This window comes from Mirounga angustirostris, unplaced genomic scaffold (genome assembly GCF_029215605.1).
Source record: "Mirounga angustirostris isolate CCGP_5_RB_7025 unplaced genomic scaffold, mMirAng1.0.hap1 SCAF_4, whole genome shotgun sequence".
NCBI classification, from domain to species: Eukaryota; Metazoa; Chordata; class Mammalia; order Carnivora; family Phocidae; genus Mirounga; species Mirounga angustirostris.
Genome location: NW_026991712.1, coordinates 58,580,732 through 58,594,294, shown reverse-complemented (window position 1 = coordinate 58,594,294; position 13,563 = coordinate 58,580,732). Strand labels below are relative to the sequence as shown.

Sequence of the window (13,563 nt, the reverse complement as noted above, 5' to 3'; positions counted from 1 at the left end):
TATTAATCCCTTATTGAATCCATCATTTGTAAATATCTTCTCCTATTCAGCAGGTTGTCTTTTTGTTTTATTGATGGGTTCCTTTGCTGTGCAAAAGCTTTTTATTTTGGTATAGTCCCAATAGTTTAATTTTGCTTTTGTTTCCCTTGTCAAAGTAAACAAATCTAGAAAAATGTTTCTATGGCTGGTGTCAAAGAAATTACTGCCTGTTTTCTTCCAGGAATCGTACGGTTTCAGGTCTTACATTTAGGTATTTTAATCCACTTTGAGTTTATTTTTGTGTGTGGTATAAGAAAGTGTTACAGTTTCATTCTTTTGCATGTGGCTATCCAGTTTTCTCAATATTATTTGTTAAAGAGACTGTCTTTTTCCCATTGTATATTCTTGCCTCCTTTGTCATAGATTAATGGACCATACAACTGTGGCTTTATTTCTGGGCTCTCTGTTTTGTTCCATTGATCTGTGTCTATTTTTGTGCCAGTACTATGCTCTTTTAATTACTACCACTTTGTGGTGTATCTTGAAATCTGCAATTATGATATGTCCAGCTTTGTTCTTTTTCAAGATTGCTTTGGCTATTTGGGGTCTTTTGTGGTTCCATACAAATTTTAGGATTATTTGTTCTATTTCTGTGAAAATGGTTTTAGTATTTTGATAGGGATTGCATTAAATCTGTAGACTGCTTTGGATAGTATAGATATTTTAGCAATATTTGTTCTCCCGATCCATGAGCATGGAATATTTTTCCATTTGTTTGTGTCACCTTCAATTTCTTTCATCACTGTTTTATAGTTTTCAGAGTATACGTCTTTCACCTCCTTAATAAAGTTTATTCCTAGGTATTTTATTCGTTTTTGTACAGTTGTGAATGGGATTATTTTCTTAATTTTTCTTTTTGCTACTTTATTATTAGCGTATAGAAATGCAATAGATTTCTGTAGATTAATTTTTTATCCTGTGACTCTACTGAACTCATTTATCAATTCCAGTAATTTTTTGGTGGAGTTTTTAGGGTTTTCTTTATATAGTATCATATCATCTGCAAATAGTGAAAGTTTTACTTCTTCCTTACCAATTTGGATGCTTTTTATTTCTTTTTGCTGTCTGATTGCTGTGGCTAGGACTTCTAGTACTATGTTGAATAAGACTGGTCAGAGTAAACATCCTTGTCTTGTTCCTGATCTTAGAGGAAAAGCTGTCAGTTTTTCCCCCTGGAGTATGATGTTAGCTGTGGGTTTTTCACATATGGCCTTTATTATGTTGAGGTATGTTCCCTCTAAACTTACTTTGTTGAGAGTTTTTACCATGAATGGATGTTGTACTTTGTCAAATGCTTTTTCTGCATCTATTGAAATGATCATATAGTTTTTATTCTTTCTCTTGTTAATGTGATGTATCATGTTGATTGATTTGTGAGTATTGAACCATCCTTGTATCCCTGGAATAAGTCCTACTTGATCATGGTGAATGATTTTTTAATGTGTTGCTGGATTTGGTTTGTTAATATTTTGTTAAGGATGTTTACATCTTCATTCATCAGAGATACTGACCCATAGATCTCTTTTTCTGTAGTGTCTTTATCTGGTTTTGGTGGCAGAGTAGTGCTTGGCCTCATAGAATGAATCTGGAAGCTTTTCTTCCTCTTCTGTTTTTTGGAATAGTTTTTTTTTTTTTTAATTAAGATATAATGTATTATTTGTTTCAGGGATACAGGTCTGTGATTCATCAGTCTTATATAATACCCAGTGCTCATTACATCACATGCCTTCCTTAATGTCCATCACCCAGTTACCCCTTCCCTCCAACCCCCTCCCTTCCAGCAACCCTCAGTTTTTTTCCCATGATTAAGAGTCTCTTGGGGCTCCTGGGTGGCTCAGTTGGTTAAGCGACTGCCTTCGGCTCAGGTCATGATCCTGGAGTCCCGGGATCAAGTCCCGCATCGGGCTCCCTGCTCGGCAGGGAGTCTGCTTCTCCCTCTGACCCTCCTCCCTCTCATGCTCTCTGTCTCTCATTCTCTCTCTCTCAAATAAATAAATAAAATCTTTAAAAAAAAAAAAAAGAGTCTCTTATGGTTTGTCTCCCTCTCTGGTTTCCTCTTGTTTTATTTTTTCTTCTCTTCTCCTGTGATCCTCTGTTTTGTTTCTTAAATTCCACATATCAGTGAGATCATATGATAATTGTCTTTCTCTGATTGACTTATTTCGCTTAGCATAATACCCTCTAGTTCCGTCCACGTCATTGCAAATGGCAAGATTTCATTTTTTTTTTAATGGCTGCTATTTTTTGGAGTAGTTTGAGAAGAATAGGTAATAAGTTTTTAAAAAATGTTTGCTAGTATTCACCTGTGAAACCATCTGTCCCCGGACTTTTGTTCATTGGGAGTTTTTTGAATATTGATTTACTTTCATTGCTGGTAATTCATCTGTTCAAAATTTCTATTTCTCTCTGATTCAGTTTTGGAAGGTTATATGTTTCTAGAAATTTATCCATCCCTCTAGGTTGTCCAATTTGTTGGCATATAATTTTTCATAATGCTCTCTTATAATCATTTGTATTTCTGTCATGTTGGTTGTTATTTCTCCTCTTTCATTTCTGAGTTTATTTATTTGAGTCCCTTCTCTCTTTTTTTTTTTTTTTTTGATGAGTCTGACTAAAGGTTTATCAATTTTGTTGAACTTTTCAAAGATCAGCTCCTGGTTTCATCAATTACTTAGTCATATTTTTGTAATGCTTTACAGTTATGACCTGAGTTTCCTAGAATGTATTAGAATGTCTGTATAAGTGTGGGGCCATATTCATAGAAATCAACCTTATTTTTATGGGCCTATAGCTACTTAAATTCAATAAGAGCTATAAGAGCTTTGACCAAAAGTAGGTTGGGATGGAAATTATTTATTTTGAGACTTTGTAGCTTTGCTAGTAAATTATTTGTATACTATTAACTGATTAATAAAAAAATAAATAAACCTGCACTTTAAGCCAAAGTTATATCTGAAAGTTCTTGGAGTTGTCTTAGCTGAGCTCAAAAACAGTCTTCTTTGTTACTGCATGAAGCTACCATATTTCTTGTCTCTCACTCTGACACCCACATTGGTATCTCTGGCCTACTGAGCCATGCAAGTGGTATCTCACTTTGTCCATTGTTCCTGTGCCTAAAATGACCACAGTGATGTCCAAGGGCAAGAAGCTTCTCAAGGTGTAAACTGTTGAGATGTCAAAGCAGCACTTCCTTTCTTGGAGTCATTGAAGACTGGAATCATGCCGTGTTCCATGCAGAAGTGTTAGAAGTTTCATTGTCCTGGGCGCCTGGGTGGCTCAGTTGGTTAAGCGACTGCCTTCGGCTCAGGTCATGATCCTGGAGTCCCGGGATCGAGTCCCGCATCAGGCTCCCTGCTCAGCAGGGAGTCTGCTTCTCCCTCTGACCCTCCTCCCTCTCATGCTCTCTCTCTCTCATTGTCTCTCTCAAATAAATAAATAAAATCTTAAAAAAAATTTCATTGTCCTGAATTGTCATTGGTACCACAGCAGTTCTGCCATCTGCCCATGTCTCAAGGAATTCCCTGTGAAAACAGCTCTTCAATTTCTACACATAACCCTGCTTTGGGAGTGGTGCAGGCCGAAGTTCATGGAGTGACCATGGAACCACTGTTTAAAACAGACCCTATGATGTTCTTTTCCACTTTACCCTGAAAGTAGAAAAGTGGAGACAAATTAAGAAGTTTGGTGGTATGTTAGGCTCAGAGTAATGAGGGCCTGCATTAAGAGAGTGGTGATGGGGACGAAAAGGAGGCTAGTAAGATTTCCTGGGATTGTGAATTCTAATGCCTGTATGGTGATGAAGATGAGGAAGTCAATTTTGGATCTGTTGGCTGAGACAGTGAGCAGCATTTGGGTAGAGATATTGAATGCGTATGTGGGACAGGTGCCCAGGAGAAAGGTTGAGACTAAAGATAATGATTTGGGAATTATCACCCTATGTGGTACTTAAAGCCAGGGAGTATGTGCAAAGTGGAAATTGAGAACTGAGGCTAAAACCGTAAGAGAAGCCAATGAGGAGAAGGAGTCAGAGAGGTTGGAGAAAAACCGGAAGAGAACAGTAGCATTAATGCCAAAGGAAGGAGTTTTGAGGAAGGAGCTGGCATTCCTGTTAAGCATACCAAGTTCAGGTTAAAGATGGAAATTTTGGGGACGTCTGCGTGGCTCAGTCGTTAAGCGTCTGCCTTCAACTCAGATCATGGTCCCAGGATCCTGGGATCGAGCCCCCCATCGGGCTCCCTGCTCAGCGGGAAGCCTGCTTCTCCCTCTGCCACTCCCCCTGCTTGTGTTCCCTCTCTCACTGTGTCTCTCTGTCAAATAAATAAATAAATAAAATCTTTAAAAAAAAAAACGATGGAAATTTTTTCTTTTGATTATGGCTACAATGAGTCATGGTGACTTTATTAGGAAAATATTTTTAGTGAGGTAGTGGTTATAATAATTTTTTTGAAGTAATCTTTACACCCAATATGGGGCTCGAACTCCTGACCCTGCCTTCAAGAGTCACATGCTCTACCCACTGAGCCAGCCACGAGCCCCACAATAATTGTTTTTATCATAAAAAATATTGCACATATTTTCCAGTTGGACCAACCAAATGAATTAGAAGGGTTGAGCAAAATGCAGTGTTTACTGGAATTTTCCATGTTAAATGGTTCTAGGGAGACCATGAGGAAATAATAACTCATGTAAATTTTTTTCTTTTTTTTAAAGATTTTATTTATGGGGCGCCTGGGTGGCTCAGTCGTTGAGCGTCTGCCTTCGGCTCAGGTCATGATCCCAGGGTCCTGGGATCGAGCCCCACATCGGGCTCTCTATTCTCCAAGAACTCTTTCATCAAATCTCCTAAAAAAGTGTGCATGAGTTGATTATCCTCATTTTCTTTCCTTTCCATTTCTTTTTTCTTGAACTTCCTAGCAGAACTGTAATTAGAACTGGAAATTTTACATTTCCGTTTGATAGTTTTCTCAAAAACATAGGCTCCTCTCTTTTTAGCATACATAATTCTTACTGTGGAATATCCTGTTTGGTTGCATTCTACTAATTATCCTCTTAGAACTTCAGTTTTCTCATCTGTTACAGAGGGATAGCAATGCCCACATGGTAAGTTGTTGTGATAATTAAATGAAATAATATAGGAAAGGTGCTGGGCATGTTTTAAGTATACGGTACAGTACATGTTAATTATTATTTATAAAGGAATCTATTATTTGAAGGACTAATGGGATTTTTTTTTTCTTTTTAAGGAAGAGATATTAAAAAATTATATTTCAATCTCTATTTATCTTTTCACTCCATGCATTTTCCAATGCGCAAAGAAGTTATTTGCCGAGGATCTGATGATCTTTATTCTTTCTGCAGAGCTCTGAAGGGAGGTAAGCATTCAGTTCATATTATTTTCAGAATAGAACAGAATAGTTTATGAGAATGTTCTGAATATTAAATGCACTGAAAATGTGCAGTTCCTTTTCTAATAATTTTTTTTATCCAAAGTTTTTACTTTTAGCAGGTTGAACAACATTTTACAATTATGTCACTTATTTAAGTGTATTTGAAGGTATATTAAAATTTTTACCTTGTTCAGATTAATATTGTACATTTACCATTGGTTATAGATCCCTTTTTCTAAGCATTACACTTATTATTTTTTATAGAAACTCACTGAACCACAGTTAAGGGAACAGGATTGGTGGAATCAGAGGGGAAAGAAAAAAAAGGAATTAAAAAAATTTATTAAAAAAAAAAACCTCACTAGATTTTTCTAGTGTTTTCTTCAATGTCTTCCTCCACTTTTTTCCACCCTGATGTTATTCACAGAATCACAAAATTTCAGAGCTTAGGATCTTAAAGGCTACCTATTGCAAACTCATGAATTTTTCCTTAATAATTTTTAAACTAGTATTTTAAATAGTTTAAATGTTTATAAATATTATACTGTCACATTACCAAAAATTGGAAAGTATAAACAATAAAAATATCACAGAATCATATTTCTAAAAACATTTTGGAGTATTTCCTTCTGATTTTTCCATGTATGTGCATTGCTTATGTACTTATAAGTATACTACACTATAATAGTTTTCTTTTTTTTTTAAGATTTTATTTTTAAGTAATCTCTACACCCAACATGGGGCTTGAACTTACAACCCTAAGATCAAGAGTCACATGCTCTACCAACTGAGCCAGCCAGGTGCCCCAGTAATTTTCTTTTTCTTTTTATTTATTTATTTATTTATTTATTTATTTTTATTTTTTAAAGATTTTATTTATTTGACAGAGACACAGCGAGAGAGGGAACACAAGCAGGGGGAGTGGGAGAGGGAGAAGCAGGCTTCCTGCTGAGAAGGGAGCCGGATGCGGGGCTCGATCCCAGGACCCTGGGATCATGACCTGAGCTGAAGGCAGACGCTTAACGACTGAGCCACCCAGGCGCCCCAGTAATTTTCTTTTTAAAAATTATTGTATTCAATTTTTTGACTAGATGATCTATGTGGTGCAAAAACCAAAGTATAAACATTACATAATGAAACATCTCCCTTAATGGGTATGCTCTGGTTTATTTAACCATTCTCCTGTTGGACATTAGTTTCCTTATGATATTTTTACTATTTTAAATAATATTGTGTTAAATATATTTCTGTATATAATTTTTCTCATATTTTATATTTGAATTTGTTTGCAAGGAGTTACATATAACTCCCCGGGAAATAGCTGAGCTTAAGTGGGTTGACTGTATTTGTGGTTTTGTTTACATAGGCCAAATCGCTTTTCTAAAGGAATGTATCAATTTATACATTATATCACCAGCAATGTTATGTACAGTAGTTTAATCTCTGTCTTGTTAACAGTGGACATTATCATCTAAAAAATAAAGAAGTTAAAAAAAAAACTATTGGGGGGGTGCCTGGGTGGCTCAGTCGGTTAAGTGTCTGCCTTTGGCTCAGGTCATGATCCCAGGGTCCTGGGATTGAGCCCTGCAGGAAGCCTGCTTCTCCCTCTCCCTTTGCCTGCCTGTCTGCCTCCTTGTGATCTCTCTTTCTCTCTGTCAAATAAATAAATAAAATCTTAAACAACAACAACAACAACAACAAAACTATTAGGTTAAAAAAAACCCAGTTGTTTTATTAACATTTAAAAATTACTATTGCAGTTGAATATTTTTCTATACAATTAGTTATCATTAACCTGTGGCCTCTCTTGTTTAAAAAAAGGTTTTAGAATTTTAGAAATTTTAGAATTTAGATGTGAAGCGTAAAAGTAAATTGCTCTCTGTATGTGATAATGCTCTCTTATTTTAATTGTATTCTTTTTTGAAAGTAGAGTATAAATTAGAGAAATATGTAGCTATGATATAAATCATTACATTTGCTTGGGATTCTTTCTCTCTCTCTCTCCCACTCTGTGCCACACCCTCCCCAGCTCTCTCTCTCTTAAAAAAAAAAAAAGATTTTAGGTAGTTAACATGCATACATTAAATTTAGCAACATAGCATAAATTAGATGTAGATGGGACAAAAAATGGAAAATAAGGGCTGGGAATTAATGGAATGAGAGTAGTATAAAAATTCATATCAGGCTTATACTGCTTTGACATTTATATCAATTTGATTATACATTTTCTAGCAGTCATTAAGAAAACTGTTTCTAAGTACATAAGTTTTTTTGCTATGCAGGTGAAGCTTCGAGATATGTCTCCTAGCCAACCATCTCTCCATGGCTCTGACTTGCTTGCCACCCCCAAACCATATGCAAATAATGGAGCTGACATTGCTTCTAAGTCTGGGCTCAGAGTTGGAAAGACCTGAGTCTCTGTTCCAGCTTTTCCACCTACCAACAATGTGGCCTTGGGTGGGTTATTTAACCTCTATTGGCCTCATTTTCCTCATCTGTAAAATGGGGACAGTGAAACCTATTGAACATGATTTTAAGGATATAATTAGAAAATGCATATTAAAAAAGGTTAGTACAGTGCTCAGAATAAGAATTCAAGAAGTATGGTTCTTGAATAATAAATACTCATGTGGGTAATAGGGGTCCTTTAGTTCCTTATTTTACAATCCTGTCATTTTTACAAGTGAGGAGACTGATGCCTGGAGTGACCCAGTAATGTGTCCTTGGTGAACTAGTAACAGAGTAGTCTCATGACTCTTAAGGCCCACTCTTCCACTGTACCATGATTTTTCTTTGGAAAAAAAAAAATACAAAACCGTCTTGGAAGATTACTGTTTTGTTTTTTTTTTTTAAACAACTGTTTCACAATCCCACCTAATCTCTGTGAGATTATGTTGACATTTTATCTGAATTTTTAAAGTTTCACCTTGAGATCTAAGATGTGTCAGACTCAACCCAGTCTGCTGGCTTTTCCCTCCCTCCCTCATTTCCTTCCACAAACATCTGTTGAACCTAATTTGAGTGAGTCATGATTTAGGCTCTGGTGATCCAAAGTTGAATGATAGGGTCTCCCTCCTCAGAAGGTCCCTCTGTTCTGGCAAAGACAGTTGGGAACAAAAATTATAATGAAATGTCATAAACGCCAATAGAATTATATGCTCCTAATTTTAACTGTATAGTTATTATGTCAATTTGCTGTGACAGAACTCAGATAAGGTTTCAGAGATTATGTTATTAAAGTCTTGAATCTCAGAACATCAGAGAGGAGGAGGAAGGGCATTCCTTGGAGAGGAAACAGCATAGGCAAACACATGTAGTCATGAAAGAATATGGTTTATTTGGAGAGTAGTTTTTTTGTAGCTGGAGCAGAATGTGCTGTGGGGAATTGCTGGAGATGAGCCTAGGAAAGGGGGCAGGGCGAGCACATAAGTCATGCACAAAATATTGACCTGCATCTTGTCATCAGTGGGTAGGGATGACCCACTGAGATTTTCAGTTTTGCAGATAACTGGTGTCCATATGGAAGGAGGTGGGGGTTGGCTGAGGCAGGAAACTGGGATGGAAGGAAGACCAGCCAGGAGGCTGTGTGAGAGACCATGAGGGCTGAACAAAGATGGCAGCCTGGGAGCAGAGGGGAGGAGAAGAGAGAGGGCATATTTGGAGACAGAATTGGCAGGACATGCTGATTTATTTGATGTGGCAGGCAAAGATTAGGTAAAATCAAGGGCTGGTAGAGGGCCAGTGACTGGGATTTGCAGAAATGCCATTATCTGAAATGATGGGTGCAGAAGAGGGGGCAGATTTTTAAAGAGAAAGCAATGAGTTCTGGTTTGGGCATATTGAACTCAAGGTAATTTTGGAACATTCAAATGAACGTGTCCATCTGGTAGCTGAGTATATGGGCTCAGAGCTCAGGGCATTCTGATTCATGAAGCACTGATGCTATCAAGAGACCCTTGAAAATTTGGGAATCAAAGTAGTAAGTACCACACATATATACTTTTAAAATAATTTTCTTTTTTTATTTGTTACAAAAGTCATATATTTTTAGGATATCATATTTAGAAAATGTAGGCAAGCAAAAATAAAATAAAGATTACCCATAATATTACCACTTCTTACACACACACACACATACACACACACATCTTTGTTTCTTTTAAAAACACATTTGAGGGGGTGCCTGGGTGGCTCAGATGGTTAAGCGTCTGCCTTCGGCTCAGGTCGTGATCCTGGAGTCCTGGGATCGACTCCCGCATCGGGCTCCTTGCTCAGTGGGGAGCCTGCATCTCCCTCTAACCCTCTCCCCTCTCATGTACTCTCTCTCTCTCTCTCATTCTCGCTCTCCCAAATAAATAAATAAATAAATCTTAAAAAAAAAAAACCCCACACACATTTGAGGGGCACCTGGGTGGCTCAGTTGGGTAAGTGTCTGCCTTTGGCTCAGGTCATGATCTCAGGATCCTGGGATCAAGCCCTGTGTCAGGCTCCATGCTCAGCAGGGAGTCTCCTTGACCCTCTCCCTCTGCCCCTCCCCCCTGCTCTCTCTCTCAAATAAATAAAATCTTTAAAAAAACCCGCATTTGAAAATAAATGGATATTTCAAAGGCATATATTTTTTTAAAGATTTTATTTATTCGTCGGAGACAGAGAGAGGGAGAGCACAAGCAGGGGGAGCAGCGGGGCCCAGGGTGCCAGCAGAGGAGTGGGCAGCAGGGAGCCAAGACCCATCTAGGGGAGTTGCGTGCATGCCCCATTGTCCCATCCTGCTTGGTACCCCTCTCCCGGTTACAGCCAGTGACCCCTGCTACCTGGTGGGAGCCTGGATGCAGGGAGGGTCAGGATTAGGCAAAGGTGCCCTGCAGTGTCTGAAGTGGGGTGCGGCCATGATCAACCACCTGGGCTGGCGGCACTGTTTAGTGGGTGACTAGGTGGGGGCAGGACTGCCTCCCCACTAACAGGTATCTCATGGAGGTATTACATGGAGGTTGCAAAACCCTTGAGGGTCACTCATGGGACAGCAGGCCTATGGGAAGGAAAGAAGCCTGATTTGTCTTCTCTGCCCCGACGTGAGGCATGAGGCATCTGGCAGCATGGGAGAGGGGGACCTCAGGCAGCTGTCAGGCTCATGCTTTGTGCAGGTGCCCCAGTCATGGAGCAACTCCCTGGGTGCCCTTGAGCTTCTATACTCACCTTTCACTCTGTGCCAAGAGAACATCCCCTTGGATCATTCCATGTCTGAGGGTACCTTCTCTTCCTTCTTTCAAATTTCCTGAGTCAAGCTTGTGTTAGTTTTCTCAGCTTGAGGTACCTTCTGGGGATGAGCCACCAAATACAAGTTGTGTCATTTCAGTGATTCTGCCTTAGAGTTAAAAGCTCTGATATTTGTGTTTAAATCTGTCATTGCATAATATAAAGATGAATGGCAATTTAAAATTTTGTTTGACTTCAAATGATATTACATAGCAAATAAAAAATATCATGGCAAGCCTAGAGAGAGACTGTGGAAGAAAGCTTTATATTTCTGTACCTTTAATAGGATGGCTCTCCTGCTTTTTGTTCAAGGGGTCCCCATTTCCATTTTGCACTGGGCCTTGTACATTATGTAGCTGAGCCAGGGACTCGGGCACCAGGTACTAGGAGGTGGAGATTCAAAAGTGACCAAAGCAAAGCCCCTGTCCTCATGGAACTTATAGACTAGTAAACGAGATCATAAAATAACATTCAAATGAAATAAGATTCAGTTTATGAGAAGTACTCTCAAGGAAAGCAGCAGGCTAATAAGATAGACCGTATCTGTCTATGCGGGAGGGCACCTGAGTTGGTGGGCACGGAGGGCATTTACCTCCTCTTCTCTTCACTGCTGTCACTGCTTTCTGGCCTCTAACTGGTCTCCCTGACTCTTAGTGCCCCCTTAAATCCATCCGCAATATGGTCATGTGACCCATCTTTCTAAACACAATTCAAATTTTCTTTCAAATTTCCTGAGTCAAGCTTGTGTTAGTTTTCTCAGCTTGAGGTACCTTCTGGGGATGAGCCACCAAATACAAGTTGTGTCATTTCAGTGATTCTGCCTTAGAGTTAAAAGCTCTGATATTTGTGTTTAAATCTGTCATTGCATAATATAAAGATGAATGGCAATTTAAAATTTTGTTTGACTTCAAATGATATTACATAGCAAATAAAAAATATCATGGCAAGCCTAGAGAGAGACTGTGGAAGAAAGCTTTATATTTCTGTACCAGAAGCAAATAGGTGCTTTTTTATGAAAACAGAAGTGTGTATATATATATATATATATATACACATAATCCATTCATTTGCTATTAAGGATTGTCTTTAGCTAGTTAGGAGAACAATAACCATTGCTTTGAAAGAGATTTTTGGCCATGATTGCTTTTGTTAGAGATTCAAAACGTTTCTACTTTTCTATCCTTATCCTGTAAGTTCACTCCTTTGGTGTTTCTGATTAGGTCAGTGGAGTGGGGTTTTTCTGCACTTCTGTCTTCCACAGCTTCTGCAGGCCCAGGCCCATGGCCATGCATTTCAAATGTGACTACTTAGGCTTCTCACTGGTGGGATTGGAAGGAGATTTGGTATCCTGGCTGCCCCCCCAACTCTCTCCTCCACTTTTAGGAAGATCTATTATACTCTGCTGAAGGAGCAGCAGTATTAAATATGCACATTTCTAATTTGGGATGAAGCCTATGAGCACTAGCTTGTTCATTCGTTCACTATTGAGACTAGTAGGCCTTCAAATTTTGCATCCCCTGAGGGATGAAATAGGGGCCGATAGTGGGAGATGCTTGGGGTTGGCAGAGGATGCCATTGGAGAGTCATAGCCAGGATACAAAACTCATTACTTCTCTGATTTTCTTGGGACCACCTCTACTAGCAGCAGTGTAAAAGGTGCGCTCACATAAAAAAAAACCAAAAATCACCTGATGATGACCAATATAACTTTTTGTATTTTGTATTTTGTTTTAGAGACTGTGAATACAACAGTATCTTTCTCCTTCAGGGGAATACGATTTTCAAAGGTATTGTTCAAGTCATTTGTACTTTCTTAAGAATCTTTTGCAAAGTAGCAAATATGTTAAGAATTTGAAACAAGCCATTCACAACCTCAAAAATAGCTATTCAATATTAAGGTGTTTTAAGACTGTGTTTTTCCCTTTTATTTAGTTTTGGGTATTTTGTATCTCTTCTTTCTGTAGAATATGGAAATATGGAAAGCTAACACAAAAGAAAGCTCTTTTTCACTTCATGTTCTTCCTCTAATATACATGGCTAAAAGTAATATGAATGCTCATTATTAATATGGTGAATGATCTTTGGGTGAAAGTACTGTATGACCGCTGTGTATGACTCTGTAACTGCCTCCATGAATAGTAATAATGTCATTTTAGATATTTGCATTAGATACCTGGCAATAAAATTTTGTACATGTTTCACTTTGGGTCACTATTTTATTTATTTATTTATTTTATTTTAATTTTTTTTAAAGATTTTATTTATTTTTTTGACAGAGAGAGACATAGCGAGAGCGGGAACACAAGCAGGGGGAGTGGGAGAGGGAGAAGCAGGCTTCCTGCCAAGCAGGGAGCCCGATGTGGGACTCAATCCCAGGACCCTGGGATCATGACCTGAGCCGAAGGCAGACGCCTAACGACTGAGCCACCCAGGCGCCCTGGGTCACTATTTTAAAATAAACTTCAAGAATGCATATTCTTTACCTATTTTGTTCTAAAGGATATTGAATGTTTGAAAATCTCACAGGCTTGTTTCAAAAAATCATTAAAAAACATCCTCTTATAATTGGGAAATAAATAGGTTTATGCTCACTGAATTCAAAGGCATACAAAATTTCATCGCATTAGAAAACCAAGATAATGATAACCACTTTAATTTAAATGGCTTCCTTCTACTACGACAAGGTTCTTATAAAAGTCTTACAAAATAAAAGCATCTAACATTTTATTTGCTTGTATTTCTTATTCCTCCTTTTAGGGACAGTACAGATGTGTTGCAGAAGCCATCTCTGGAGATCCTGAAGAAATGCTCTTTTGTTTGAATTTTACCATCATACACCACCCTGATTTCAGTTAGAATAAATAAAGTATATTTTTATTTTTCA

The 13,563-nt window shown here is 38.1% G+C and overlaps 2 protein-coding genes across 4 annotated transcripts in view; both read left to right on the top strand.

Annotated features, from left to right (window-relative positions):
* The window catches only part of TMEM70 (transmembrane protein 70), a 40,597-nt gene extending 27,034 nt beyond the window's left edge, over nucleotides 1–13,563 (top strand). Inside the window, exons 4-5 of one of the 2 annotated variants that reach the window (XM_064588189.1) lie at nucleotides 5,358–5,411; nucleotides 13,437–13,563. The gene's annotated coding sequence lies outside the window, so the exon portion shown is untranslated. Of the gene's footprint in view, nucleotides 1–5,354; nucleotides 5,412–13,436 lie in introns of both variants that reach the window. The other variant, XM_045896378.3, reaches the window with a different exon arrangement.
* The window catches only part of LY96 (lymphocyte antigen 96), a 27,265-nt gene extending 13,702 nt beyond the window's left edge, over nucleotides 1–13,563 (top strand). For both annotated transcript variants that reach the window (XM_045896379.3, XM_045896382.3), the window contains 3 exons: nucleotides 5,283–5,411; nucleotides 12,414–12,466; nucleotides 13,437–13,563. In XM_045896379.3, coding sequence (XP_045752335.1) covers nucleotides 5,283–5,411; nucleotides 12,414–12,466; nucleotides 13,437–13,535 — 281 coding nt within the window. In that variant the 3' untranslated portion in view covers nucleotides 13,536–13,563. The remainder of the gene's footprint in view (nucleotides 1–5,282; nucleotides 5,412–12,413; nucleotides 12,467–13,436) is intronic.